The 27,520-nt window shown below is 40.9% G+C and overlaps 1 protein-coding gene across 1 annotated transcript in view; it reads right to left on the reverse strand.

Annotated features, from left to right (window-relative positions):
- AASS (aminoadipate-semialdehyde synthase) overlaps window positions 1–27,520 on the reverse strand; it is a 68,406-nt gene that overhangs the window by 19,894 nt on the left and 20,992 nt on the right. The window contains exons 3-11 of the mRNA XM_069976589.1: window positions 27,313–27,489; window positions 17,810–17,894; window positions 16,141–16,208; window positions 15,784–15,930; window positions 12,549–12,627; window positions 6,495–6,622; window positions 6,145–6,293; window positions 4,163–4,285; window positions 3,974–4,085 (exon numbers count right to left, since the gene is read on the reverse strand). Of these exons, the coding sequence (XP_069832690.1) occupies window positions 3,974–4,085; window positions 4,163–4,285; window positions 6,145–6,293; window positions 6,495–6,622; window positions 12,549–12,627; window positions 15,784–15,930; window positions 16,141–16,208; window positions 17,810–17,894; window positions 27,313–27,489 (1,068 nt within the window). The remainder of the gene's footprint in view (window positions 1–3,973; window positions 4,086–4,162; window positions 4,286–6,144; window positions 6,294–6,494; window positions 6,623–12,548; window positions 12,628–15,783; window positions 15,931–16,140; window positions 16,209–17,809; window positions 17,895–27,312; window positions 27,490–27,520) is intronic.

The raw sequence follows: 27,520 nt of genomic DNA on the forward strand, positions 1-27,520 counted from the left end.
TGGGTGCCTCTGGGACAGATGCACTATGAAGCGCCTGTTCCTTTTTTTCTTTTAAGGCTGAGGCTATGTGCACATGTGGTGTTTAATAAGCATTAATTATGCATTTTTTCCACAAGTTTGATGCTATTTTATCACACACCAAAATAGCACTATTTTTGCAGCGATTTCTTCAAAATCACAAGAATTGTGATATTTTTCTGTAGCAAAAGGCATAATTAATGCTAGGGCTTGGCGATTTGACCAAAATATAAAATCTAAATAATTATTTTTTTTAAACATTGGACAATTCTCGATTTAAATCTCAATTTTCTTTTCTCTCCTAAATAAACTGTTTAACTGAAAATGTTATTGGTGTTTGAGGCAGCAACTATGCTGCTGCATACTGTAACCCCCCTGTAGAAGTCCCCTTATATGTTATGTTATGGGAATACTGGCTGTTATTATAAGGGGGGACACTATGGCTGACACTCAGTCTAGTACAGTGTACTTTCAAGACAGTAATACCGTTCGTACAATACTTTTGGACCTACATTAGGTCTAGAACTTACCTTTTAATGTTATTAGTTAAAAATGATGGTAGAAGTTCAAAAACAAAATGCACAAAACAGGTACAGTACAAAACTATTACACAGCAGTCCTACTAAATAAACCTACGAACATCTGAGATATGATGTGCAAGGTTATGTAGTAAAAGTCCTATTCACATATAAAGATAGATGGCACAAAGATACTAGCAGATATAAATGCAGAAAAAGAACTGCAATGAAGGATTTTATAAGGCAATAGTGAACCTAAAGGAGATGAGGAACACCCTAAACAGTTCCAAGCTTATTACATGTATTTCAGTGTTCAACGTATGGAAAAAATACCATTAGATTTTATTATTATCATTATTGATAATAATATTGTACACTAATATACTGCAAACATATTTTGCAGCACTTTACAATGCCGAGGATACATATATAGACAAAATTTAGACATTACGGAGATACACATTTAACCATTAAGCCAAAAGCGAGTCAAACAAAGGCTAAAGAGCTAAGTGCTTTATTTCTACAATGGTCTGGCAATGTGTTATAAAAAAGGATAGTGCAAATAATGGGTGACTAGTAAGTTCAGCAGCATCTGGGTGGGTAAATAATAGGCATCAGAGCTACTGACCTGACACTGGGTATAGAAAGGGCTTGGCTCCCAAGCCCACTCTATGCATCCTTAGTGCAAAGCGTCAAGTGCTTGAAGCAGATGCTGGAAACTTCTTAGTTCCATCAAGTGAATATTGGTCAGAATTTACCAAAAGACTTCTATTTCTTTTAACGCTAGAAAATGATTCACATTCCTCATTTTCTATGATGAATTACCTTCCATACTACTCAGCCTTGAAACAGTTATGTAACAAAAAAGTAAACAAAAACAAACACATTACAGCTGCCATTAAAAAAAAAACACCAGTAGCGTTGCATGCCACTGTGCTTAGGCAAAAGGCGTAGGCACAGTGGAGGAGGAGCAGATGTTCCTCCATAGGATGCGATGTATGGATGGAGGAGCTGTCTAGTGGCACAGGGGGATGTGGTCTGGTGAAGGGTAGAGCTACTGAAGAGGGCCGCAGAATAGAGTAGGTGACTCATTATCATCACTGCTGTCCAATCAAACAAACAAGAAGGGTGACCAAGCCCTTTAAAGTGACACTGTCATCCCCTTTGTGCATTCTGACATCTCTACACAGGTGTAAAGGGTAAATTTAGCGTTTTTCATACCGTATTTCATATCATACGTCACGGTGCTTGTTCAAGTAAAAAGTGTTCTTTTATCAACTGCAGATTATATTAAGTGGGTGTGGCCTCGCGGCATTAGCGCCACATAGCCCCGCCCACAACGGCACTGTTGGCCCCCGCCTCCTCGCCAGCCATTGGAACAGGCTGGCCGAAAGGTCTAGACCCCACCCCCTTTCCTTCGGCTGACCAATGGACGTCAAGGGGGTGGGGCCAACTGTGCGCTAATCCCGCGAGGCCACGCCCACTTAATACAATCTGCAGTTAAAAAGAGGACACTTTTTACTTGAACAAACACCATGACGTATGATATGAAATAAGGTATGAAAAACGCTAAATTTACCCTTTACACCTGTGTAGAGATGTCAGAATGCACAAAGGAGGTGACAGTGTCACTTTAAAGCATTACAACCTCCTCTGATACACAGAGATGAATCTTTTTGGCACATAAAATCCAGAAAAATTGTAATAAAAAGTCGCAAGTCGCAAGCAAGGTACAGATAGAAAGTACAGATCATGGCACAAATAATGACACCTTATACAGCCCTATAGAACAAAGGATAAATGCGTCAATAGGACAATTTTAAGGAACTTCTTGATTTTTAAAAAGGTTTAAATTTTTTAAAAGCCATCAAATAAAATAAAAGTTATTAAGTTACATACCGGTGTAATCGTACTGACTTGAGGAACATAGATGACATGTCAGTTTTACCAACGGTGAACGGTATAAACACAAACCACAACCTCCCCAAATAAAAATAAAAAATGTGTTTTATTTTCACAGTTAAAATTTAAGTCTGCCATTGCAGAGAACAATTAGTGGCGCAAAAATAAAGGCTCATGTGGGTCTTTAGGTGAAACAATGCAAGTGCTATGGCCTTTTAAACAAAAAGAGGAACGGGCAAAAGTGCAAAAACTAAAATTTGCTCCGTCCTTAAGGGGTTAATCTCCTGGGACACGTGGCAATTTCATATTGTAATACAGATTAAGCCCCTTCAGCCATACAACTATATATGTTCAAACTCACATGTAGTTGGAATGTATATATACATTCCTGACGTGGAGTGGTTGGCCTTTTAAACACGAGGAAAAAACAAAAGCGCAAAAGCAAAAATTTGCCTGTTCCTGAAGGGGTTAATTTACACTAGAGGTACAAGTGAAAAAAGGGTGATTTAAAAAAAAAAATAAAAAAAATCCCTATCCTACCAAAGCCCCCCCCCCCCCCGAATAAAAAAAATTATATATACCCACCCAAGCTATAAAAAGATTCCATTATTTAGACCAGGCAGTGAATGCTGTAAAAAAAAAAAAAAAAAAAAAAAAAAAAAAAAAAAAACACAAAAAAACTATTTATTCTGCCTTTGGAAAAAAAAGATCAAAAAAGTCTTATCTGTTAGGGTGGGTTCACACCGAGTAATTCTTGCGGATAAATTCCGCGGAAGTCCGTCGGCTGTACACACTCACGGCCGCTGAGTGCCTCTCCACCCGTGCCATAGACACCATTCCATGCACAGGCGGATTCCGCATTCCGCGGAAAGAATGGTGTCTATGGAGTTGGCGGAAAGGCACGCAGCCGTGCGCGCGTACAGCCGACGGAATTCCGCGGAATTTATCCGCGAGAATTACTCAGTGTGAACCCACCCCAACATTTGGTATTAATAAAAACTTTACATATTCCCTCAGAAAATGAGCCCGCAACCAGCTCTCTACCAAGAAAAATAATGCTATGCATGTTGGAATGTCGCAGCATTTTGTTTTTAGTTTTTTTCAGGAAAATTTTTCTATTGTGCCAAAGTGGTAATAGTTAAAAAAAAAAAAAAAAAAAAACACTATGCAGATTTGGTATCACTGTAATTGTAGTGATCCATAGAATATATTTACTATGTTATTTTTACCACATGCAGAATAAAAGTTTAATACAAAAAAAAAGAAAATTTTTGCCATCCTCCCGTCCCCAAAAAAAGGGTTAATGAAAGGCAATCAATAAGTCACATGAATCCCAAAATGGCAACAAGAAAAATTACAATTTTTCCAGAAAAAAAATGAGCTCTCATATGGCTACACTGGCAAACATTAAACAACAACAACTCTCGAAGGGTGGTGATGAAAAAAAAGTAAGAAAAAGAGGGTTGAACAAAGCCACACCAAAAAACAAAACAAAACACTAGACAGGCGCTTAGTAAAATCCTTCACTTACTTACCATCTCCTCAATGTATGGAAACAACATGTCTCCAAAGTATTCTGTTGCTTCAATTGGAAGCTGGGCAGGCAAATTATCAATGGAGCACATCAGAATTCCATTTCCTTCAACACTAAAACACAGCAGACAAATTTACTCCACAAATGTTTCAATGTTTTATGTGTGACAATAAAGAATGAAATGGCTTACCTGTCATGAATAATATGCTGGTCAGCATCATACATGCAAAACGGCATATCTATTGTTGTACACTCCGTCATAAATTCTATGGACCCACCAGTGTCTGCTGAGATGTCACCAATGGCTAAAAGCCTGTAGGAATAAAATAAGTCACATTACATGGACTAGGATGCTAATGTATGATTCCAGGAAAATCAGATCACACTGGAGAAGGCATAAATACTGAGGCGGAGCTCTGTAGTGACCTCACTTTGGCACTTATCACTGCAGAGCGCCAGATGAGGGGTGAACCAGATCAGAAGTGCATCCAACTGCTTCATTTGTCTAGTGAAGAAAGTCAATATGTTCCCCCCCCCCCCCCCCCCCCCCCAAAAAAAAAGTGTTAAACATACTACTGGTTTTAGTATACAACTAAATTTCTAAGAAAAATTGCTTCATAAAAAATATTTTTTAAATAGATGCTATTCATTTTTTTTTCTCATTGATTCCATTAACCACAAATGATTACTGTTGTCTACATTCCAGTTTAGTCTTCAAGTGGCACGGCAACTGCTGCATAACAAATGCTAATATTTCTAAAGGAAGATTTGTTACCATGAACTTGGCTTAAAAATTTCTTCCTTTAAAAAACCAAATAACCATTTTATTGCACTAGGGTTATTTTTTAAGGCCATGTTCACACATTGTGAAATAACAGCCACCTTTTGTATTTGAAATAATGTCTGTTGTTTTCATTGTTAAATAATTTTCATCAAAGTCTATGGAAACAACGGCCATTGGTTCACACATTTAATAAATAACGGACGCTGTTTGCATCGACCTTCAAATTAATGTTCGTGTTTTTAATTCGCAGATGTTATTGTATAAACAGTGGCCATTATTTTAAGTTGTTCACACATAATACTTTTTTTCCACCGTCCTTTCATCATTCTTTGTATTAAAATCAATGGAGCTTTTAAAAGGGAACCATTCACCCCGTGGCCCCCGGCAGAAACTGACATACAGTGACATAAAGGTCAATATACTTAGCACATCGCTCCCGGTCCCGTCCCGGATCCCGTTGTTGACACGGAGAAATCGCCGATTCTTCTTCACCCGCCCATTATGGTAATGAGCTGAGATGAGTCCAACGTCCATAGGAAACGACGGACGAGTCCAACTTATTCATGAGGTCCTCTTCTCGTCGCCGCCCATCCACGCCTCCTGGAACTTGATTGACGTCTTCAGTCTTCTGACGAATTCCCGCACAGGCGCCGTTGCGATGGTCTCGTCACCTCTTCTGCGCCTGCGCGGTAAACAGGATATGTGTTCGAGACAATCGGCGCACACGCAGTAAACAGTGAAGCTGCGGAGCGGCTTCAATTGTGAACGACTGTCACGGCGCCTGCGCGGGATTCGGCGAGAAGAAAGAAGACGAGGAGGAAGAGGACCCGGCGTCAAACAAGTGTCGGAGGCGGGGAGAAGGCTGGACTTCGGACCCGGCAACGCTCATTACCATAATGGGCGCGAGAAGAAGAATCGTCGATTTCTCCGTGTCAACAACGGGATCCGGACCGGGAGCGATGTGGTAAGTATATTGACCTTTATGTCACTGTATGTCAGTTTCTGCCGGGGGCCACAGGGTGAATGGTTCCCTTTAAATAAAGGCACACCCAAAAGGGCCATCTTTGACTTTGGAACTAGAATAATGTTCCAACAGCCGTTATTGCAATGATGGCCATTGGAACATGCTAAACCAGCCGTACCAAATAACAGCCGTAGAAAATATCTGTGTGAACATAGCCTAAAAGGGATGTAGCATTGAAGAAACCACTGTACATACACCCTATTAGGGCATATGGACATTCTAGATGGTGGACTTCCTCAATGAGCCAGAACAGAGAGACAATAACTAACAGCTAACATTACATGAAGTATATTACATTATCTAAAACAAAAAATAACCCTAAAAGATATCCTTTGATAAAAAAAAAAAAAGTAAAAGTGCCTACTTGTGTGGTAATTCTGGACATCCCTCTGTAATAACTGCAGTGGACTTAACAGGGGCTAGCAGCCTCTGGGCATCCTGTCTGTTCAGCAAACGTGGGGTATGAGGATCCCAATATATTCCATTAATCAAACAAGTTGTGTAGGGTGCAATCTGTTAGGAAAGAGAAGCACAAAGGCGACCATGTGAAACTGACAGGGCAATTGATAGCAAGATTTCATTCTAATAAGATCTAGAAGTGCAGATTCATAAAGTACCCGTACAAGTATTTATACGGTAGATGGTGGTTTATTGGTTCAGTAAAGCAGCGATCCAGTTACATGTTTAAAGTGAAACAATGTATCTTAAACTTACATCAGTATTAAACCTTGACGTGTAAAGTTCTGGATTCTTGTCATATTCTACGGGGTCATAAACTCCATCAGTTTTCCTTACAAGGTGGTGATGGCGACTTAATACCGTTCCATACACTTTCCTGAGATCTAGAAGGATGATGAAAGGTAATTAAGTGGCAAGCAATAAGACAAAGCTTTGCTAAGAAATATGTATTACATCCATCTTGGCAGAGAAAGCCACCAAGGCAAAAATAGGAGTACAGCTATAGGGCTTCCTACTCTATTTCTTTGGAGAATCACAGGAGTAAGAAACACACACAGACCTTTTTTATCAGTACAAAGAGAGTTTAGTTATATATAGTGAATGTATTTATATAGCTATATGCAGCGATTGATATAGTGCTCTCTTGTTTGTCATTGTACAGGGGTAACCATGTCTATATACAGTATAGTGACAGTCCACTAAGAATAATTTTTGAGAATTAGGTACCAAGTTAAAGAGAATGACCTACAAGGTTGTATTCTCTGGAATATTGAGTGTCCCATGTGCATCACAGAAGAGACAGTGGGAGTGGTTTTGCACTTTAATTTTTTTTTCTTTCTCCGCTTGCTGTAGGAAGTCTATTTGCGGAGCATATAAGGGACTACATACAGAAATATGTAAGGCCTTATAGTAAAGCCATGCTGTTTATCACTTCTAATCCTAAGGACAGAAGTTTTATAAAGAGGTGAGTAAAAGCATGGATAGGGGGTGGCTGTGGACAGAGTGTACCTGGATTTTGCAAAAGCATTTGATACTGTCCCTCACGGGTGTGAGATATTTAAAATACTGTAAATTATGGTCTATAAGATTAGAAAGTTTAGCCTGTAACTGTATTGAAAATTGGCTTAAAAGGGGGAGTCCAGATAAGAAAGTAATAGGTTTCTATTACATGAATCGTTCCACTTGTCTGCAGCACATCCTAAACCACATCCCGAGGCTGCTGAAAATCTTCACTTCCTGGTCCACTCTGCCTCCACTCCTCAGCCCCCCCCCCCCCGATTCTGAGACAGAGGTCACATGATCTTTGTCCCTTCTGTTGTCAGCCAAGCTGCAACACCTGCCCACCACTGACATAACACCTGTCCACAGTAAAGCAGCCTCTCCTAAGTAGTATAGGGGAAAGCAGAGACTGTTGTTTCATCTCTCCTTTTTCTAATCTAAGATAGATAGGAGCAGATCGAGCCAGTGGGGAGAGGATACGGGCAGGTACCTGGCAGTTGGCTCTGAGGTGCAATGCAAAATGGGAAAAGTAGTTTCCCAGGCAGATGCCATGATGTAAAACTAGGACCATTTATAAAAGTTTTAATCTGGGGCTCGGAGCAGTAGACAAGTGGGAAAGTTGTCAAACAATCAGTGGGTGCACCTACATGCTTTTGTGAATTTTATTTTTTTATGGGATCACTGGAGTTCCTTTTTAAAGACCTTACCATAATGGTGGTCAATGATTTCTACTCTGAATGGTCCCCGGTTATAAGAGGTGCACCTCAAGATGACCAAGTGTTTGGTCATCCACTTGGCAAATGAGGTTCAATGTAGATAAATGTAAAGTTATGCACCTGGGTACTAATAACCCACATGCATCATATGTCCTAGAGGGAGTTACTCTGGGAGAGTCACCGATAGAGAAGGATCTGGGTCTACTGGAAGATAATAGACTACAGAACAGCACACAATGTCAGTCAGCTGCTTCTAAAGGCCCTATTACACGGAATGATTATTGTGCGAAAAATCTTTAAATTGTTAGAATTTAAACAATAATCGTTCTGTGTAATTGCAGGCAATGATCGAAATGTCGTTGATTTAGATCTGAACCTAAAATTATCGTTAATCGTTCGCTGTAATTCCACGTTCATTCAAGTTCCGCTTTTTTTCTCTAATCCTTCAGTGTAATTGCACATTGTTCATTGTTTTTCTGGGATCAGAAGGAGTAAACGATCACAGTAACGATCGCAATAACGATCATAGTAACGATCGTAATTAATGATTATCGTTCTGTGTAATATGATGACCGATTTCAGGTTAACGATAAACAATTTTATTTGCGATCGTTTATCGTTAATTGTTACAAATCGCTCAGTGTAATAGAAACCTAAGGCCAGCAGGATATTGTCATGCATTGAAACAGGCATGGGCAGTGACAGGAGTATAATATTACCGCTTTATAAAGCTTTGGTGCGGCCCCATCTGGCCATAATTTGATACTCAAAATGGTAGCCTTTGTTTTGAGTACCAAATAACAGCTATGGTTTAACATACTCTGGTGGCTGTCAATGTTGGTACATTATTTAAATTTAGGTCGAATGATGGTGACAATCATCACCCTTTTGGGTGTGGCTGTATTATAGAATTTTGTTGAAAAGGTGAAAGGATGGCCCAAAAAATTAAAAATCTGTGTGAACAACTTGAAATAACAGCCGCTAAATAACGGACGCCAATAACGGTCCTGAACATTAATTTGACAGCCGCTGCAAACGGACATCAGTCTATGCATTTTGTGAACAGCCTAGACTTCAATGAAAATAACAGCTGTGATTCTGAGTATCAAATAAAGGCTATTATTTTACTAAAGACAGTGTGAACATGACCTTAGACAAATTGTTGTTTGTTTGTTTTTTTAAATCGTCAATGACTGACAGGATAGACAAGACAATCCGCCACGCAGGGCACCATGAAGTATTGTACAGCAGTAACAAACAATGAAGCATTATGTCACCAGAAAATGTGTCGCTCATTTTTCTCTCCTTAAATTAAAACACTATGTGGAAAACATAGACATAGTCATAGACTGTATCCATGTTTTCCAGATAACCTTAGGGCTTTATCCAACTTCAGCAGCCCCCGCTAATCAAATGCCGAACACTCGGGTTCGGACGAACTCGAGCATGCTCGATATTCGCTCATCTCTAATCTACACCACTACTATTAAAAAAAATTCCATTGTAGCATCCCGGTTCCCTACCACCTACTGAATTTAAGACTATTCAGGAACATTTGCATGGGGTTCCTGCATATTTGCAAGAGACTAGCAGTGGGTACTCCTGGGGTGTCCAGCCAGCAACCCCAGATCTTACGAGGACATTTATGCTTCAGATACACCCCTCTCTCCAGACATATCACAGCATCTAATCTAGATGCCATTTCCTGCTGAGTGGGTAGCTTAATATAGTCCAATGATAGGCTATAGTTTTTCTAACTTGATATAAAGTTTACTGTACACCTATTACAGTGTGATTGTCAAGGTGCAATTCGTCCATTAGACATAATATGCAATGTTAAGGGGTCAAACTGACGTTAACCACAAATACCTGCTTTATTAACTCCACTACCCCCCTTCAATAAGACACCAGTTCACTTCACCACACCCACAAAACATGTGCATAAGATTCACATCTGGCAAATTACATCTGGGTCAATGGGAGTTAGAGCGAAAACTAATTTTGTGTAGTAGGGCTGGTGTTTTTTACACCCTGTGAAGCAGATATAGCTCCAACCGTCTCTGCACTTCACTGAGAGCAAGTGAGGCTCAGGACACACCACCATTGAGAATCCTCCATTGGTCCCACATCATTTTTCCATTTACTTCTCACAGCTAAATGTGCAGTGGTCAAATGCGCATCTAGCAACTGCATATATCCAAAGGATATAGCTCCCTTAGATGCTCCCCTTGAGCCCGGCTCCTGTATTAAACAGTGTAGTAATGGTTAATGGTGTTTGTGCATGTTGGGATTGTAGAGCATGTCTTAGTTGTAGGTATTGGTAAAAATTTGTGTTAGAGAGGGCATACTCATCACAGATTTGGTCAAACACAATAACAGAGCCTTCTTTCCGCACCTGTCTTAAATAGTGTACACCTTTGGGAGACCATGGAGAGAATGCCTTTAAAGGGGTTATCCAGCGCTACAAAAACATGGCCACTTTTCCCCCTACTGTTGTCTCCAGTTCAGGTGCGGTTTGCAATTAAGCTCCATTTACTTCAATGGAACAGAGTTTCAAAACCCCCACCCAAACTGGAGACAACAGTAGGGGGAAAGTGGCCATGTTTTTGTAGCGCTGGATAACCCCTTTAAGTTGAACAGTTCAGGCAATTTGGGATTTTTCCATAAGGGAGTACAAGTCGTGAACTCCACTATACCTAGAAACATTTGGACTGTCCCATACCTTTGCAATTAACATTAGTGAAGGAGTCGGCAGCCAAAATGCAAGCATTTGTCCTGCCTCTACTGCCACAAGTGGAGAGGAATATCCTGTCATTCACCCAACCAATTTTCACAACATCCCCAAATTAGACTGACTCCACTCCTTCAGGTGTTGTAATTGTGCAACCAGAAAGTACAGAAATGGGTTAGGAACCTCTAGAGTACCCGACTCTTTGCCTCGTTTTAAAGTATCTAACCGTATTCTCGCACTTCCCTCTGAATAAGGTATTACATTTAAAAAAATATATAACTTTGGGATCCATATTGGAGTATTGTGCAACAAATATAAGTGGTATTGTAATCATTTTTAGATGGTTAAGTAGTTAGCTAGGGTCCTTGCTAGCAGCTTCATGTCTGTCAGCAGTGAAATAGGCCTATAAGAATCTGGAAGTAACGGATCCTTATCTGCTTTAGGTATAACAACAATCACTGCTTCACAACGAATCTTGTCTGAGAGCATCCCGATACATATCAAGCAGCAAGACATTGCTATGCTGTTTCACAAACTCTGCTGGCAGGCCATCTATCCCTGGCCTCTATCATTAGCTGGGGAACGTAATGCATACTCCAGTTCCTGCAGGGACAACAATTCTTCTAGAATCTCACAGTTCTGAGGCTGTAAAGACGGCAGCTGTATTCTCTATACATACCCCTTCTAATGTATGTCGATCATGATCAGGTAACGTAGAAGTAAATAAACCCTATAAAACAGAGGAGAGGAACCTTTTCCCTGTCAAGGGCCATTTGGGCATTTATAAAATCATTTGAGGGCCATACATTACATGGCCGCTGCACTTAATGTTATACTGTGCACGGCAGCGCCGTAGAGTGGGTTGGAAGCACCCGGGGCAAGGAAAAGTACTACACCCCCAGTGCCCCTAGCATTGTAGATAACCCTTCAGTGGTGTTCTAGTAGCTGTGCTTAAGCCCTCCCCAGTGATGCCCCTGGTAGCTGTTGTCAACCACCCAAGTGATGCCCCTGGTAGCTGTATTTAACCCCCCAATCCCCAGTGGTGTCCTGGTAGCTGTAGTTAACACACACCCCCCTCCTCATTCCCCAGTGGTGCTCTGGAAGTCAAAGCCTATTAAAAACAAACAACATTCTACTCACCTTTCCTCGCTCCAGCGCTGATCGGGTCCTCTGCAATGTCCTGCAGTCTGTGTCGCAGCACACGTCTTCTTTGGCAGGTGGCACACAATGAAATGACGTCATCACACGTGGCCCATCGGAGAAGAAAAGACATGCGCCGCTTTGGCATAAAGGAGTTGTCAAGCACCACACTCAGTTGTAATGGGCACAGTTCCGCCAGACAAAGGAGAGCCCTGTGTGCGTGGCATGCAAGTCCACGGACCACATCAGGAGATCTCAAGGGCTGGAGGATCCCCACACCTGCTATAAAAGGTCGCCATACAGTTTAAAATATCTGAGTCTGAAGTGAGGCTATTGCCCTCAGCAGAGGTCAATTCAGCTATATGAGATGACCCTTTCTGTGCTGAGACAATTGTTGCTAGTAAGTGGCCTGCGCTCTGACCCTCCTGAACCTAGACAAGTTCTGAGACCAAAATAACAAAAGATGTGTAGAAATAAAGAATTTATCCATCTTCCACCCATGCCCCTTCCCTTAGCTGATTATGTGTCTTTAACTTACTATGTAACAGGCAAATATTACTGCTACTGAAACAGGGCATACACACAGGAGGATCAACACATAAGGACAAACATAAGACATACACATAAAGGGGTAGAAAAAAGTGGATGGGCTGGATAAAGGAATACTGAGGCGAGAGAATAGGACACAAATAAGGATAGAAGTGGAGCATAGGAAGCTATTACCTCCAGTCTTGGAAACTTCTTTCAGCTCATGGGGTTCCACAAACTCACAGGGCAATTCATTAAATATTTCCTGAGCTCCCTAGTATACGAGAGAAAATATACATGTGAAGAAAAAAAAATAAAACAAAACTGTATCACCTGCAAATTCAGAGGTAAAAAACATGCAGCAAGTGTCATTGGGTAATGGTGTAATACTAACTAAGTCTAGATATTTAGGCACATTACCAAAGAACAAGACAAAAATGTACGTTTACATTTTACCTTGAAGCGATACTGTATTCACCAACATATCCCCCCAAACTGCTGCTACCGTCCTCTTGATGAGAGTAACATCACTATTCATGAGGCGGGGTGGGCCGAATTACTCAGTAAAAGATGCACCGAGTTGATGAAAAGCTTTATATTTCAATATTTTAAAGCACCCATAAGAGTGAAGAGCTGAGTGGCATATTCCATACTTGTCTTTATGTATTCAGTCTTCTTTCCCTAGTTCCAAGCTGCTGTTTTCTGCTGAAGACACAAAAACCTGTGTGTGAGCGTTTCTTTCCGTCTCCTGCTCCCTTCAAAGACAACTGATGTAAAGTCCCTATCTGCAACTTTGTAATGTCGGGAGGAATAATCACAGCGAGTTCATCAGCAACTTGACTTCTGATTAACCCTCCGAGCATTACAAAGCTACAAAGTTGCAGATACAGCCTGCCAGGGATGATGTTTACATTAGCTGTCTCAGAAAGGGAGGGGGGGGAGGGGTAGACAGATAGAAAAGCTCACACACAGTATTTTGCGTCTTCAGCAGAAAGCAGCTCAGAACTAGGGGAAGGAGACTGAATAGATAATAACAATTTCAGAAGGAATTGTTAGTCTTACCAAGGGCAGCAACATATCAAAAAAAGTTATGTTTGAGCAGAATACCTCTTTATTGTTTGTTGCTAAAAGTGTGAACTATGCAGGCCCCAGACACACATCACCTAAAACTAAAAGTTTTTAGGCATAACTTATGTCTACATACACATATCTTCATAAAATCATGAAATTGCAGAAACCAAAAATATCAATCCAGATATAAGTTAAAAGGGGTTTCTAGGCAAAATAGACTGATGAGCTATCCACAGGAGCTCATCAGCAACTGAGTGAAAGGGGGCCAACACCCACGCAAATCAGCTGTTCGGGGTCCACACTATGCAGTGAATAGTTTGATTTCATTCACTGTGTAGTGGCGGCAATGTGTAACTGCAGCTCAGCTTTTGGTCACTCTGAGCAGGACCTGAGCTGCAGTTGCACCACACCATCAATACACAATGGATTAGTCCATTTTGCCCAGAAAACCCTTTTAAAGGACAAGTGCCATGAAAAACTTTTTCCCAGTAATTGAAGCACATTACAAAGTTATATAACTCTGTAATATGCTTCAATCACCTATCTGCCTCCCTTCCCTGTCTTTTCCCCCCTCCACCCCCCACCAGGAAGTGTCCTAACTCACACAGACCTGATTACTGTCGTCACCGTCACCAAGCTCTTCTCTCAGCTCCTTCTCCTGTTACACTAGCCTCCCCCTCCCCTGCCTTGTCAGGTGATAGGCTTGCTCAGCTCCCATTGGCTGAACAACTGCAAGCCATCACTTGGACTAGGGAGGGGGGCTGCTGTAACAGGACCTAGAGCAGCCCTCCTGCTGATGACTCATCCTCACAAGAAGGAGCTGCCTGGTGACGGTGACGGCAGTCATCAGGTCTGTGTGAGTTAGGACACTTCCTGATGGGGTGGAGGGGGGGAAAAGACAGGGAAGGGAGGCAGATAGGTGATTGAAGCACATTACAGAGTTATATAACTTTGTAATGTGCTTCAATTGCTGGGAAAAAGTTTTTCATGGCACTTGTCCTTTAAGGCAATCATTGGCTGACTCCATAATACAAATTTTATTAGGTGAAGATGATAATTAAATGTGCAAAAGAAACAAAAAACACAACAACTGACTCCCCTATCTATGACCATCAGGAAAACCGGAGAGTAATTTATCTAGGACTGGTAAAAAGGGGGAGAAAATAAAGAAAGATTTAGGTGCCTTCACAACTACCGGATCCGCAGCGGATTTCACTCTCCGAATTCGTAGTGAAATCCGCTGCGGATCCAGTGCCATTCATCCCTATGATATGACATACTCACAGCGGGATTGACATCACGCTCAGAGTATGTGAGTTAACCCCCCGCAGCCCGCCGCCGAGAGCATACTTTACCTGCTCTGCAACACGACTGCATGTCAGGCTCCCGGCTCCGGCCCCTCTAAGCCAATTAGTGCACGGCAGCGCTGATTGGCTGGGTGGGACCGGAGCCTCACATGCAGCCGTGTCACCGAGCAGGTAATGTTTGCTCTCGGTGGGGGCTGCGGGGGGTTAACTCACATACTCTCAGCGTGATGTCAATCCCGCTGCGAGTATGTGCTATCAGAGAGATGAATAGCACTGGATCCGCAGCAGATTTCGTAGTGTGAAATCCCCTGCGGATCCGGTAGGTGTGAAGGCGCCCTAAAATAGGATTTGGAGATGACTGGTTGGTCCATTGGGTTTAATGAGCCCGTTACCTGCTAACAAACGGTCCCCTGCTGGTTAGTTTTGTCAGTTATGTTGAGTGGATTACCATTATTATTGTTTTTGAATGTATATGCTACCGGTACGTGTCCCACCCACTACGTACAGGAGGTTACTGTACAGGATGTTCAGAGTCCATTGTTATAAAGCTAAATTAAAATAATGGGGCAGTATTTAGAAGGGGTTCTGTCATAGAAGGGACGAGTATGCCTTATTGTAATGTCATTGTTATAAAGCACATTATGGATCAATGATGATTTGTTTATGCACACAATGTTTTCTGTACATACTTCTCCCTGTAACCATTTACTTGTTTGTGCTCAGACATTTATTGTGCTAAATAAAATATTGCTTAAAAAATAATAATAAAGAAATATGTGTGTAGAACCCCTGAGTAGTCACTTGAAAGCTGTACAGGGAGACAGACAGTAACAGGCCATCTTCTGCTCTAACTTTTTATAAACAGAGCCATGAGGCAGGACTATTCATCCTGCTCCCCAACCTGAAACAGAGCTAACATTGTATAAAAGCTACAATTCTAGGCTTCAATGTGATCTCAATACCCATGTATTCTAGTCACGTCAAGCGTTTTAATTCATGATATATAACATATGTTTTTGGCAGTACAAGAGATACAAGTTAGGTTCCCTTACCTTTGAAACATTGCCTGTCCCAGTAAACACAAATGTCAGGGGTCCGATAGATTTGGGCATCAAGCCGAGAGCTATTTCATACCCTGCATCCCTTACAGCCTGGACAGCTTGGCTGCTGTTGCGGTAGTTATGAGACATACCTATGTGCTGCAAACACATTTTCTTGATTAACACATAGCATAACAGCACAATGAAAGAACTGCCAGAAAGAACATAAATCCCTTGAAAGTAAAAGTTCATTTCAAATGCCAAAAAATAATTGCCAGTAATGATGTGGCCAAAAACGAATGTAAATGGATGTTCAAGTAGCTTATCAAGTGTATATACAAATGTACATGTTATCTGTGCACAACTTACCATGAAGGGAGTGTGGTGTCCCAGTGCAAGAAATCTCAGGCCCAACCCATGCAACATGTTGATCATTCCTGTATAAATAAATTCAATATGTTCAAGCTAAAACAAGTACTTGCAGCAATATGAGACAGTTTTTATTGACTATTAAGAGAAATCTGTCAGCTGTAACTTCACGTTCCAAACTGCTGACACTGTTAAATAGCTGTTAGGGCAAGGAGACACATTGTACCTTTCATATATTCATCTATGCTTCTAGAAGGTAGAAAACGCTTCTTTCCCTCCCATCCCTCAACCTGCTTGAAGCTTAGCAGCAGCTTACCGTCAATCAAGCTGGTTCAGGTATGGGAGGGGAGTTAGGAGGTATTCCAGTTTTCAGCACATTTGAAGCTTGAGAAAGCCCTTCTGACACTTTTCACTGGAAAATCAAAGCAATTTTCTATGCTATTCTATGCTAAATTATCATGTGTCTCCTCAACTGCTTTATTTTGCACAAGCAGGCCATAAATAATGAACATGTTGTCGTAATCAATTACGGCCGTTACTGTATACGGTGTGTGCACTGCTGTCCAATGTCCCACTGACTTTTAAAAATATATATAATATATATAATAATATATATAACAATATATAATATATTGGAAACACACAAAAAAATGGAAACACAAAAGCAGACATATTGTGTCAGGGCTGTGGAGTCGGAGTCATGCAGTCAGAGCTAATTTTGGCTGGAGTCGGAAAAAAGGTACAGAGTCCAGCTTTAAAAAAAATCTTTAAAAACTTAGAATTGAGTTTTAATATGAATTTTATAAGTTTTGCTCATGAATATATTTTATAAGCAACATTCTAATAGGACCAGTGACCAGGGTGGTCTGGAAAAAGTTGTCAGTGACTATTTGGCAGTTTGTTTCTGAGCTGGAAGAGTCCATTGTGTGTGTGTGCGTGGGGGGGGGGGGGGGATCTGTGCTGTTCTCTTCCTGGATGCTGGATGATTGTATATGAGCAGCAGTGTAATATGAAGATATCCTGTGTAATATAGAGGAGGAGGAGAAGACATAAGTAGTGTAGCCGTAACCTCTGTCCTCAATCTTCAGTGTTCTATGGCTGCAATAGGCTGTGTGTGTGTGTGTGTGTGTGTGTGTGTGTGTGTGTGTGTGTGTGTGTGTGTGTGTGTGTGTGTATGGCTGCAGAAGGCTGTGTGTGTGCTATATCACATCCAAGAAAAAATGTACTGACATGACAGCTCATTTCTTTTCTGTATTTGTTTTTTCAGCAAAAAAAGCAAATACATATTTTTCAAGTCTTTGCATAAAACACCCATGTGCAAAAAATGGATACTTAATGGAACTCCATCTTGGCGTCCAGCTCAGGGCGCTGTTGAAGTCCACATAACAGTTGTCCAGCAGAGCCCTCCAAAGCCGGTGGGAGGCTCAATCATGGCGCCTTCACATAGCACGCGACGAGTAGTAATCTCCTTTTCTCATACGCTTGAGAAAGGAAATTACTACTCCGAAATGTCGCGTGCTATGTGAAGACGCCATGATTGAGCCTCCCACTGGCTTTGGAGGTCTCTGCTGGACAACTGTTGGACTTCAACAGCGCCCTGAGCTGGACGCCAAGACGGAGTTCCACTAGCAAATATCTAACTAACCTCCAGGACACTAGGGACATGTACCTGCTACACCAGCCCACTGTCCAAAGGCCACCACTCGCATCCCCCTGTGGTCCATCATTTTTTCATAATCAATAAGTCGAATTTCCTTTGGAGGAGGGAAAAATTAAAACTGCTTAGTTAGCATTTAGGTAAAATCGAAAACAAATTCCATAAAACAATAAGAGAACAGAGCACACAAAAATAATTATACAAATACAATGGGGAAAAAAAAACTAACTAAGGGTGCCTTTACACTGGAAGGATCACAGCGGAAATCTCACTGCGAGATTTGCAGTGAGATCCGCTACGATCCAAGTTCCTGGCAGCTCCGTGTGAATATATACTATCTTTCAGACCACTGTGAGTATGTAAATCACCCACCCCCTTAACACGCTGCCTGCACATACATCACCTGTCTTCAATCCGGCTTTTTGCACAGGGTCCTGGCTTCCTGCTCTCCCACCCAGCCAATCAGTGGCTGTGGCTGTGCAACGCACTGACTGGCTGGGCGGGAGAGCAGGAAGCCGGTGCCCCGTGCAAAAAGCCGTATTGAAGACAGGTAATTTATGTGCAGGCAGCGTGTTAAGGGGGCAGATGATTTACTTACTCGCAGCAGTCTGAAAGATCTGCTGCAAGTATGTATTTACAAGGAGCTGCCCAAAACCTTGGATCGTAGCGGGACGTGCTGCAAAACCTGCAGCGAGATTTCCACTGCGATCTGTGTGAAGGCACCCTAAGGGTAAATTCACACGGGCGAATCCGCCAGGAGTCTCACGCACGAAATCCGCAGCTAATTCGCAATACAAGTATTAATAATAATAATACGTGTGAATTTACCCTAAAAGGAAGATATTTTAGTTTGATAGTTTGGGAGCTATTTAACTTCAAAGAGTTTTATTAGGTTATAACAGAATAGAGCCAGTATACCTCAGCAATACAACAAACAGATATGTTCCTTATACAAGAGGAGAATAGTAGAAAAAGAATAGGAAATATATCAATTACATCAAACATAAGGCATTGTATGCATTCATAACTTTCTATGGTATCATCAGGAAAATCACAGGATACTGAGAACATAATACTAGTGTGAGTGTTCAAGGCTCAAGTATAGAAAATTACATACACATGTTTCTGAGAAAAGAGTAGACAAAACATGGCTATGACGACATATTGGAAAAATATGGTGAGGACAACCAGGATGTCAAACTCCATCAAACTTTCCCCAGTATCTGCACTTACGCCTTCACTTTTTTGTATAGCATTATTCTGTTTACATGGGTTATAACAGTAAGGACAGGTTTGTTTGTTTCCACTTAGATGCTATATGGATTCACACTGACAATGAGATATTCTTCATTACCCTCTAAAGGCCAGATATGATGGCCTGACATTACACTGTAAGCGAGCGCCGGTCTGCTTATGAGACAAGGCCAAAAGTATAAGCAGTGGCTGCAGTGAGCAGGGAACGTGGGGAAAAGGCCGCAAGACACCAGGGGAGTTTGGACATGTAAGTTACACTACCCTCAGCTGCAGACTGTGCATCACTACTACACATAGCAATGCACAGGTTCTTTTTTATTAAAAAACTTGCTGAAAGATAACGATCAGCTGATGACCGGCTCTTCGGCTGATTATTGATCTTATCTCTCTCTCACACACACACACACACACACACACACACACAAAGTACAGTAAAACAGGCTGTATTTATTCTAAATTTATTCTACATGTTAGCATGAACCCCCCAAAATAAAAAAATAAATAAATCACCATGTTCTAACCCTTTTACCTTTTTTGGTTAGTGCCAGATTTTTAAAGATGTGATCGACTTTTATTTATTTTTTTTCTACAGTTCTGGACTTTTGGTATATTTTTGCATTTATGACATTGAGCATACAGAATTAGAAGAGTTTGGACTATTCCACACATGGCAGTAACAAATAAGGTTATTTATTTATTTCTTAACATTTTTTGCATTTGGAGAATGGAAAAAGGGGGGAAAGATTAAAATTTTTAATAGGGGATGGACTTTTTAAATTTTTTTAAAACATTTTACATAAGGGGGTGCCGATCAGCCGACTGGACCAGCAATGATGCAGGTAAAAACTATTACTATTATGCTATTAATCACAGCATAAAATCTCATTGACCAGCATCGGTGATCTCTAATGTCTGTCATTACCGACAGATGCTGTCTGCAGATAGTAGATGTCACCCACTGATTATGACATAGGCCCGCCTCCTGAGCCCACATCATACACTCTTACCAGACCCATGCCAGACATGTACAACATGGGTAAGGAAGGGGTTATAGGGGTATTCCAGTATCAGAAAATTATTTTCACATCAACCCCAACATAGGACTAATACAGTGTTAGCACTTGCTTAAAGAGGCACTGTCATGATTTATTTTTTTTATAAATCGTCAGGGAGTGTGATAGCAGTTTTGCCATACAGTAATACCTCGTTTCCTGAACAACTCAGTGTTTGAACACTTCGGTATTTGATAATCATAAACATTCGTATTACCTGTGGTGCGGATGTGTGCACGTCCCCCTCCAAGGCACGTTTAATGCAGAGCTTTTTCCAGGAGGTCGTCCTGGAAAAAGCTCAGCGCGAAACGTGCGTTGGAGGGGGACGTGCACACATCCGCACCACAGGTAATACGAATAGTACCTCCAGTTTGGCTACAGCAATGGACCTGGGCAATAGGCAATTACTATTTGCACTAAATGGCTGGGGATTCATGCAATGTGCCTCTTGGAATATAGTCCACTGTTCAATATTTATGACCGAGCCATTGTTTACTGATCTATTCACTGATCCTGTGTTGTGGTTGTTTCTTGTGTGTATGGTCATTGGCTCTTTTAACCTAATTTACTTGCATCATGTATTTTAAGAATTTGATTAACCCTTAGGCGACCCTGGACGTAGCTGTACATCCAGGGCCGCCTCCATGTGTTCAGAGCGGGGCCGCACTCTGAACCGCCGCGGTTGTTAATAAAAAGCCCTCTCCCCTAATAAAAGTTTGAATCACCCCCCTTTTCCCATGTTATAAATAAAAATAAATAAACAAACAAACATGTTTGGTATCGCCACATGCGTAATCGCCCAAACTATTAATCACATTATTGATCTCGCACGGTAAGTGGTGTAAGCGGAACAAAAATCCCAAAGTGCAAAATTGCGCATTTTTGGTCGCATCAAATCCAGAAAAATTGTAATAAAATGCGATCAAAAAGTTGCATATGCGCAATCACGGTACCGATAGAAAGAACACATCATGGCGCAAAAATTACACCTCACACAGCCCCATAGACCAAAGGATAAAAGCGCTATAAGCCTGGGAATGGAGCGATTTTAAGGAACATATATGGTTTGAATAATGGTTAATAATGGTTGAATAATGGTTTGAAATTTTTACAGGCCATCAGATACAATGAAAATTATACATGTTATATATCGTTGTAATCGTAACGACATGAGGAACATGCATAACAAGTCAGTTTTACCCCTGGGCAAACAGCGTAATAACGAAAAAAAACAAATATAGAAACAAAGAAATGCGTTTTTTTGTTCAATTTCACCACACATTGAATTTTTTTCTGGTTTCGCAGTGTACTTAATGAAAAAATTCAGCCTGTCATTGCAAAGTACAGTTAGTGGCGCAAAAAATAAGGGCTCGCAAAAAATGCAAGTGCTATGGCCTTTTAAGCACAAGGAGAAAAAAACAAAAACGCAAAAATTGAAAATGGCCAGGTCCTCTAAGGGTTAATAAAGATTTTTTGTGATTAAACATTATAGTTTGGTCTGTTTTTGTAGGAACTAATAGGGGTTAACCAAAGCAAGTTACTATATGGTAGCCCTCTGTACATCACCATATAGTAGTCCTGCCCATACTAGGCATGCTGTGAGGGCAGATGACATCACTTCCTGTACACGCCCATACTAGGCATGCTGTTAGGGCAGATGACATCACTTCCTGTACACGTCCCCAGAGGTTAGGAGAACTGCAGATTAGGTGAGCAGAGGAAAGGGGATATTTGTTGCAAAACAGTAAAAAATAAATAAATAAAAAAAGGTTTAGGAAGGTCCACAGAGACTGCCCAAGCAAGTCTGCATGGATTTTTTTTTTTTTTTTATACATTTGATGACAGGTATTTGAGGCTGTATAGCAACCAAAACAAGGAGTGGATTAAAAACACATAAAGGCTCTGTTCACATAATGTTGTAATTGAGTGGATGGCCGCCATTTAATGGCAAATATGTGCTGTTATTTTAAAACAACGGCTGTTGTATTGAAATAATGGAAGTTATTTATCGTTGTATGGCGGCCATCCACTCAATTACAACATTATGTGAACAGAGCCTTTCTGTGTTTTCAATCCAAAACCAGGAGTGGATTGAAAACACAGAAAGGCTCTGTTCACATAATGTTGTAATGATATGAGGATCTGTAATGTTGTAATGATATGAGGATCTGTAATGTTGTAAGGATATGAGGATCTGTAATGTTGTAATGATATGAGGACCTGACATGCAGCCTCAAATATACATAGTGTGAACCCAGCCTAAGGGTGCCTTCACACATACGGGATCCGCATTGGATTTCACGCTGCGAATTCAAAACGAGATCCGCTGCGGATCCAGTCCCATTTATTCCTGTAGAGCACATACTCACATCCCGCTGTATGTGAGTTAACCCCACGCTGCCCGCCACCGAGAGCATACTAGTGACGCAAGATGCATCAAAATATTGATACTAATATCGATATTTGGGACAAAAAACGGTTCTGTACCAAGATTTCCTGGTATTCGATACTTTATGTTAAGCTGTGCAATAGCACGGCTTAACAGAGTATAGTGCAGAGAACGCGGGAGGTGAAGGTTCTGCTCCACTACAACTATTACTATCCCCAATGTACTATACTAGGGCTGGGTCAGCACTAGTATAGTATGTTGGGGGTAGTAGTTATGCTATGTGTCAGCCATACAACTACTAACCCCAAAATACTATACTACTGTTATGTGTCAGCCATACTACTACTACCCCCAACATACTATACTGTGTCAGCCATACTACTACTACCCCCAACATACTATACTGTGTCAGCCATACTACTACTACCCCCAACATACTATGCTGTGTCACCCATACTACTACTACTAACTCCAACTACTATAATAAAAACAAAAAAAGGGGAAAATATTGGCATCATCGCATGTGTAATAGCACGTTTAAATTATCACTTTCCCAATCTTGCACAGTATACAGTGTTTGCACCAAAAAAAGTAATATATGCAAACATGGTACCAATCAAAGCTGCAAATCATTGCGCACAAAAAAGACTCTCAGACAGCCCTACAGGCTGAAAGATTAAAGGGGAACTCCAGGTAGAGGTTAAAAAAAAGAAACTTCTGCAGAAGCATAGCGCATTACTTACCTGTCTATCCCAGTTTTAAAACTACCAAAAATCCATTTGTTTTTTTGGTTTTTGTTTTTTTTTGGGGGGGGGGGGGGGAGGTTTGCTTTGTTTTGTGTTTCTGTTCTTCCTGGTTTGGCATTTACCAGAATGCAATGCTTTCCCTCATGTGATCATCAAAGCCCCCACCCATTACAATCAGTAAAATTATTGCTGCACCTGCTTTTGGCCGGTCAGAGATGGTAAATCAGGGGATTGGGGGATACAGCTAAGCCTCCTGTGACATCACGCCCTCTGTCTGCATCATCAGCCTGTCCTCAGAAAACACACACAATGTGAGACAGAGGCCTGGAAGGTTTGTCTCCTAGGGGGGAGAGCAGTGGGAGCAGGAGACAATGTGATTTGGCACAGGGGCCATTTTTTTCACTTCCTGGATTTCTATCAGCTACCAGTGTGACAGAACCGCACAGATACGGTAATACATTGTATAGACACATCTATAAAACTTTTAATGTACTTTTAATAGAAAACAAGTTTTTCTTATCCAGAGTTCCCCTTTAAATTAGTTATGGGAATCAGAAAACAGCAATTTTAAGCACATATATTTAAAAAACAAAAACAACGAAAAACATAGCTTTTGTACAGTGTAAATTGTAAATTAAAATGAAAATATATAGTACTGACCTGAAGAATATAGATAACATGTCAGGTTTATGACATAGTGAACATTCGGGAGCGTTATATCTGCAGTCGGGTGGGGAGGCATTATATTGGGGGGGGGGTATATGCTGAGAATCTAAATAGTATTGAGTATAGAAATAAAAAAGTTGGTATTGGTATTGAACTTAAAATTCTGGTATCGTGACATCCCTAGAGCATACATTACATGCTCGGCAACGCGGCTGCATGTCAGACTCCCGGCTCCGGTCCCGCTTAGCCAATCAGTGTTGCCGTGCTCTGATTGGCTGAGTGGAACCGGAGATATTAATTCCGTTGGGAGTATGTGCTCTCATAGGGATGAATGGCACTGGATCCGCTGCGGATTTCGCTGCAAATTTACTGCGGATCCAGTACATGTGAAGGCACCCTAAATTGGTATTCTGTCAAAACAAAAATTACACACTTACTTCATAGCAACATAACTTTTTGTAATTTTTTTTTTCATATTTTCATTGACTGGCAGCAGAAAGTGGCAATATGGCCCGCGTCAACGTGTCAGGAACAGCAGGGCTTCAGAAGATTTTGTCCCTGTACAGTTAGAAATCATGCGGCTGCTTGCAGTGTTAAATGGGTTGTCCAGCCAAAATCTTTTTCTTTCAAATTAACTGGTATCAGAAAGTTATATAGATTTGTAATTTACTTCTATTAAAATATCTCAGGTCTTCCCATACTTATCAGCTGCTGTATGTCCTGCAGGAAATGTTTTATTTTCATTCTTACACAGTGCTCTCTGTTGACATCTCTGGCCAAGACAGGAACTGTCCAGAGCAGGAGAGGTTTTCTATGGGGATTTCAGAGAACACAGTGTCAGAATAAAAATAAAACTTTTCCTGCAGGACATACAGCAGCTGATAAGTACGGGAAGACTTGAGACCAGTTGATTTGAAAGAAAAAGATTTTTGCTGTATAACCCTTTAATGGTACTAAGCCTCCCCTAATGTCTATTTTAATATATATTAGCATTAATATAGACATTACAGTTGGAGAAGCAGCCTGTGTCACTGGCAATGCAGCCACCACAAAAGCGGTGATAACACTATGTTGCAGCACTCCTGACCCAGGCTGCTTCCCCAGTTGTAATGTCTATTCTCATGCCAATATGCAGTACAATAGACATCAGGGGAGGCTCAGGATTGCTAACATTGCAAGGCAGAGCTTCTGAAGCCTTGCAGTTCCTGACACAGCCACTGGTGGCAGCAGAGAGGCCTTGTTGACCCTTAGTGCTGCAAGTCAATGGAAAGGCCAACACAGATTGGCTGGTTTATTCACTTCTATGAGCGCAGCCATATTTATATATGATGGCTGGATCATTATACACCATCCCACACTGCTTAGACTGTAAGTAGAGATGAGTGAACCTGCTGAAAGAACCAGAATGATTGGCATTTGAATTGCGCTGTCTGGGGAAGGTGGATGCAGTTTGAGGACGGCCTATGGCTGTATCTATGTTTTCCAGGCAGCAGGATTCAAATGCCAATCATATGGGTCTGTGCAAACCCGAACATTTACCAGGATCGCTCATGACTACATGTTATCTTTTGCTAGCAGGGCTCTCATTTCTCTTTTTTTTTTAGTTATTAATGGTAGTGTCTATATGTGTATGTACCCTGATCATTTATATCATTATTAAGCCTTTAAAGGGGTAGTTCACCAAAAAAAAGTTTTCTTTCAAATCAACTGGTGTTATTACAAATTTGTAGTTTACTTCTATAACAAAAAATCTCAAGTCTTCTAGTAGTTATCAGCTTCTGTATGTCCTGCAGGAAATGGTGTATTCTTTCCAGTCTGACACAATTCTCTCTGCTGCCACCTCAGTCCATGTCAGGAACTGTCCAGAGCAGTAGCCAATCCCAATAGAAAGCCCCATCTGCTCTCCAGACTGGAAAGAATACTACTTCCTGCAGGATATATAGCAGCTAAAAAGTACTGGAAGACTTAAGATTTTTTAAGAGCAGTAATTTACAACTCTGTGGCACAAGTTAATTTGAAACACTTTTTTTTTTCTTAACAAACCCCTTTAAGACCAAGCAATTGTTTGCCTCAAGAATTAAAGCCCATGTTTAAAATCAGGACTCTCAAGTCTTGTGCGTTTTTGATCCGTTTTTCCACTGACTTCTATTATAGAAAGAAAACGGATCAAAACGGATCCCTTTTCTTTTTAAAGGACACAAAAATAAGGTCTACTAAGTTTTTGTGTAAGTTAAAAAAAATTGATCCTTTTTTTTAATAATGGAAGTAAATGGAAAAACTGATCATTACAGATGCACACAATTGCATCCGTTGCAAAAACTTAGTGTGAACCCGGCCTTACAACTTTGTAATGCTTATCCAGCCGATTCTGAGATCAGCAGCCAGGTCTTCACCATTAATAACCACGGTTGTGCGGGCGCCTGCCATTAACCCCTTCAGTGCCACAGCATTATCACCTTAGTATTTCACAGGTAATATTATACTCTGTGCATCAGGTATTATGACAGGTGTTCTTTGTATGGGATATCCTAAAAACACAATCTATTGGTGGGCCCGAGGACTGGAAATAAGAAACACTGCCATATGTGGTCACAAGGTGCTCTTTCTACCATACCCAACTACTGACAAAAGATAGTTGTCCCATGAGCAACTGAACAAACTAAATTTAAATTAAAAAAAAAACATAGAAAGGACATTTCTATATTGTGAAAGAAACATGTTCACCTTTACGTATGGATAAAACCCACATAAAAAGTTGAGCAACTTCATTGTTGACACATTTGATTCCTTATCTTGTACTAGTCTTGATAACAGTCTATGGAGAGTGTGCCACATGTGCCATACAGGGGGATGAAAGTCAATCTCTCTGCAAATAAGCAAGCTGTGCTAATTAACCCCTTCCTGGCACCTGGTGCAGACATACAATGAAACAATGTAGGGAATCCACAGCTCCAGAAAACTTCCAATCTTAAAGGAGAAGTCCATTAGCATAAGTATACATTAGCATCCCATGTTTTAATATATGTGTCATTATACAGTTCACTCTTCCCTATCAAGGCTATGTCTGCCCCGCCTCCACCTCCCACTCAAATGTGTATGAAGCGGTCAACTGGTGTATCAATCCTAGTGCTGGCAGCTTAACACCCATCTAGAGCAAAGTGGTGGTTGATATCAAAGACAACAAGCTGCCAACAATGGGGGAAATGTAGTGGACATATAAAAAATAAAAGTAGGCAAGTAAAAAATATTTACTTTGAAGGGTATACTGGTTGAGATGAGGATACCCCTTTAAGTATAGAGGTAAATTACTGAGTATGTCAATGGAGAGGCAGCCCCTTTAAAATTTCCCTCTGGATTTGATATACAAGTTTATTGTAATTTTAAAGTACACACATAAATTAAACTTACTTGTTTTAAAATTTCATCCAACAATGACATGTTTGCCTCTTGGGCCTTAATAGTATGAGAAAAGAAAGCATAAGTCTTTTGGGGAATTAGTTTTTCCTCTCTTGGTCTTTTCACACCCACAATCAATGATGCTGCTGAGATGTCTTCCTGAAGAATTCCGCCGGCTTTGATGTAGTCCTAAAAAAGAACAAAGAAAACATGTTATAAA

The sequence above is a fragment of the Dendropsophus ebraccatus genome, chromosome 1 (assembly GCF_027789765.1).
Source record: "Dendropsophus ebraccatus isolate aDenEbr1 chromosome 1, aDenEbr1.pat, whole genome shotgun sequence".
Classification (NCBI taxonomy): Eukaryota; Metazoa; Chordata; class Amphibia; order Anura; family Hylidae; genus Dendropsophus; species Dendropsophus ebraccatus.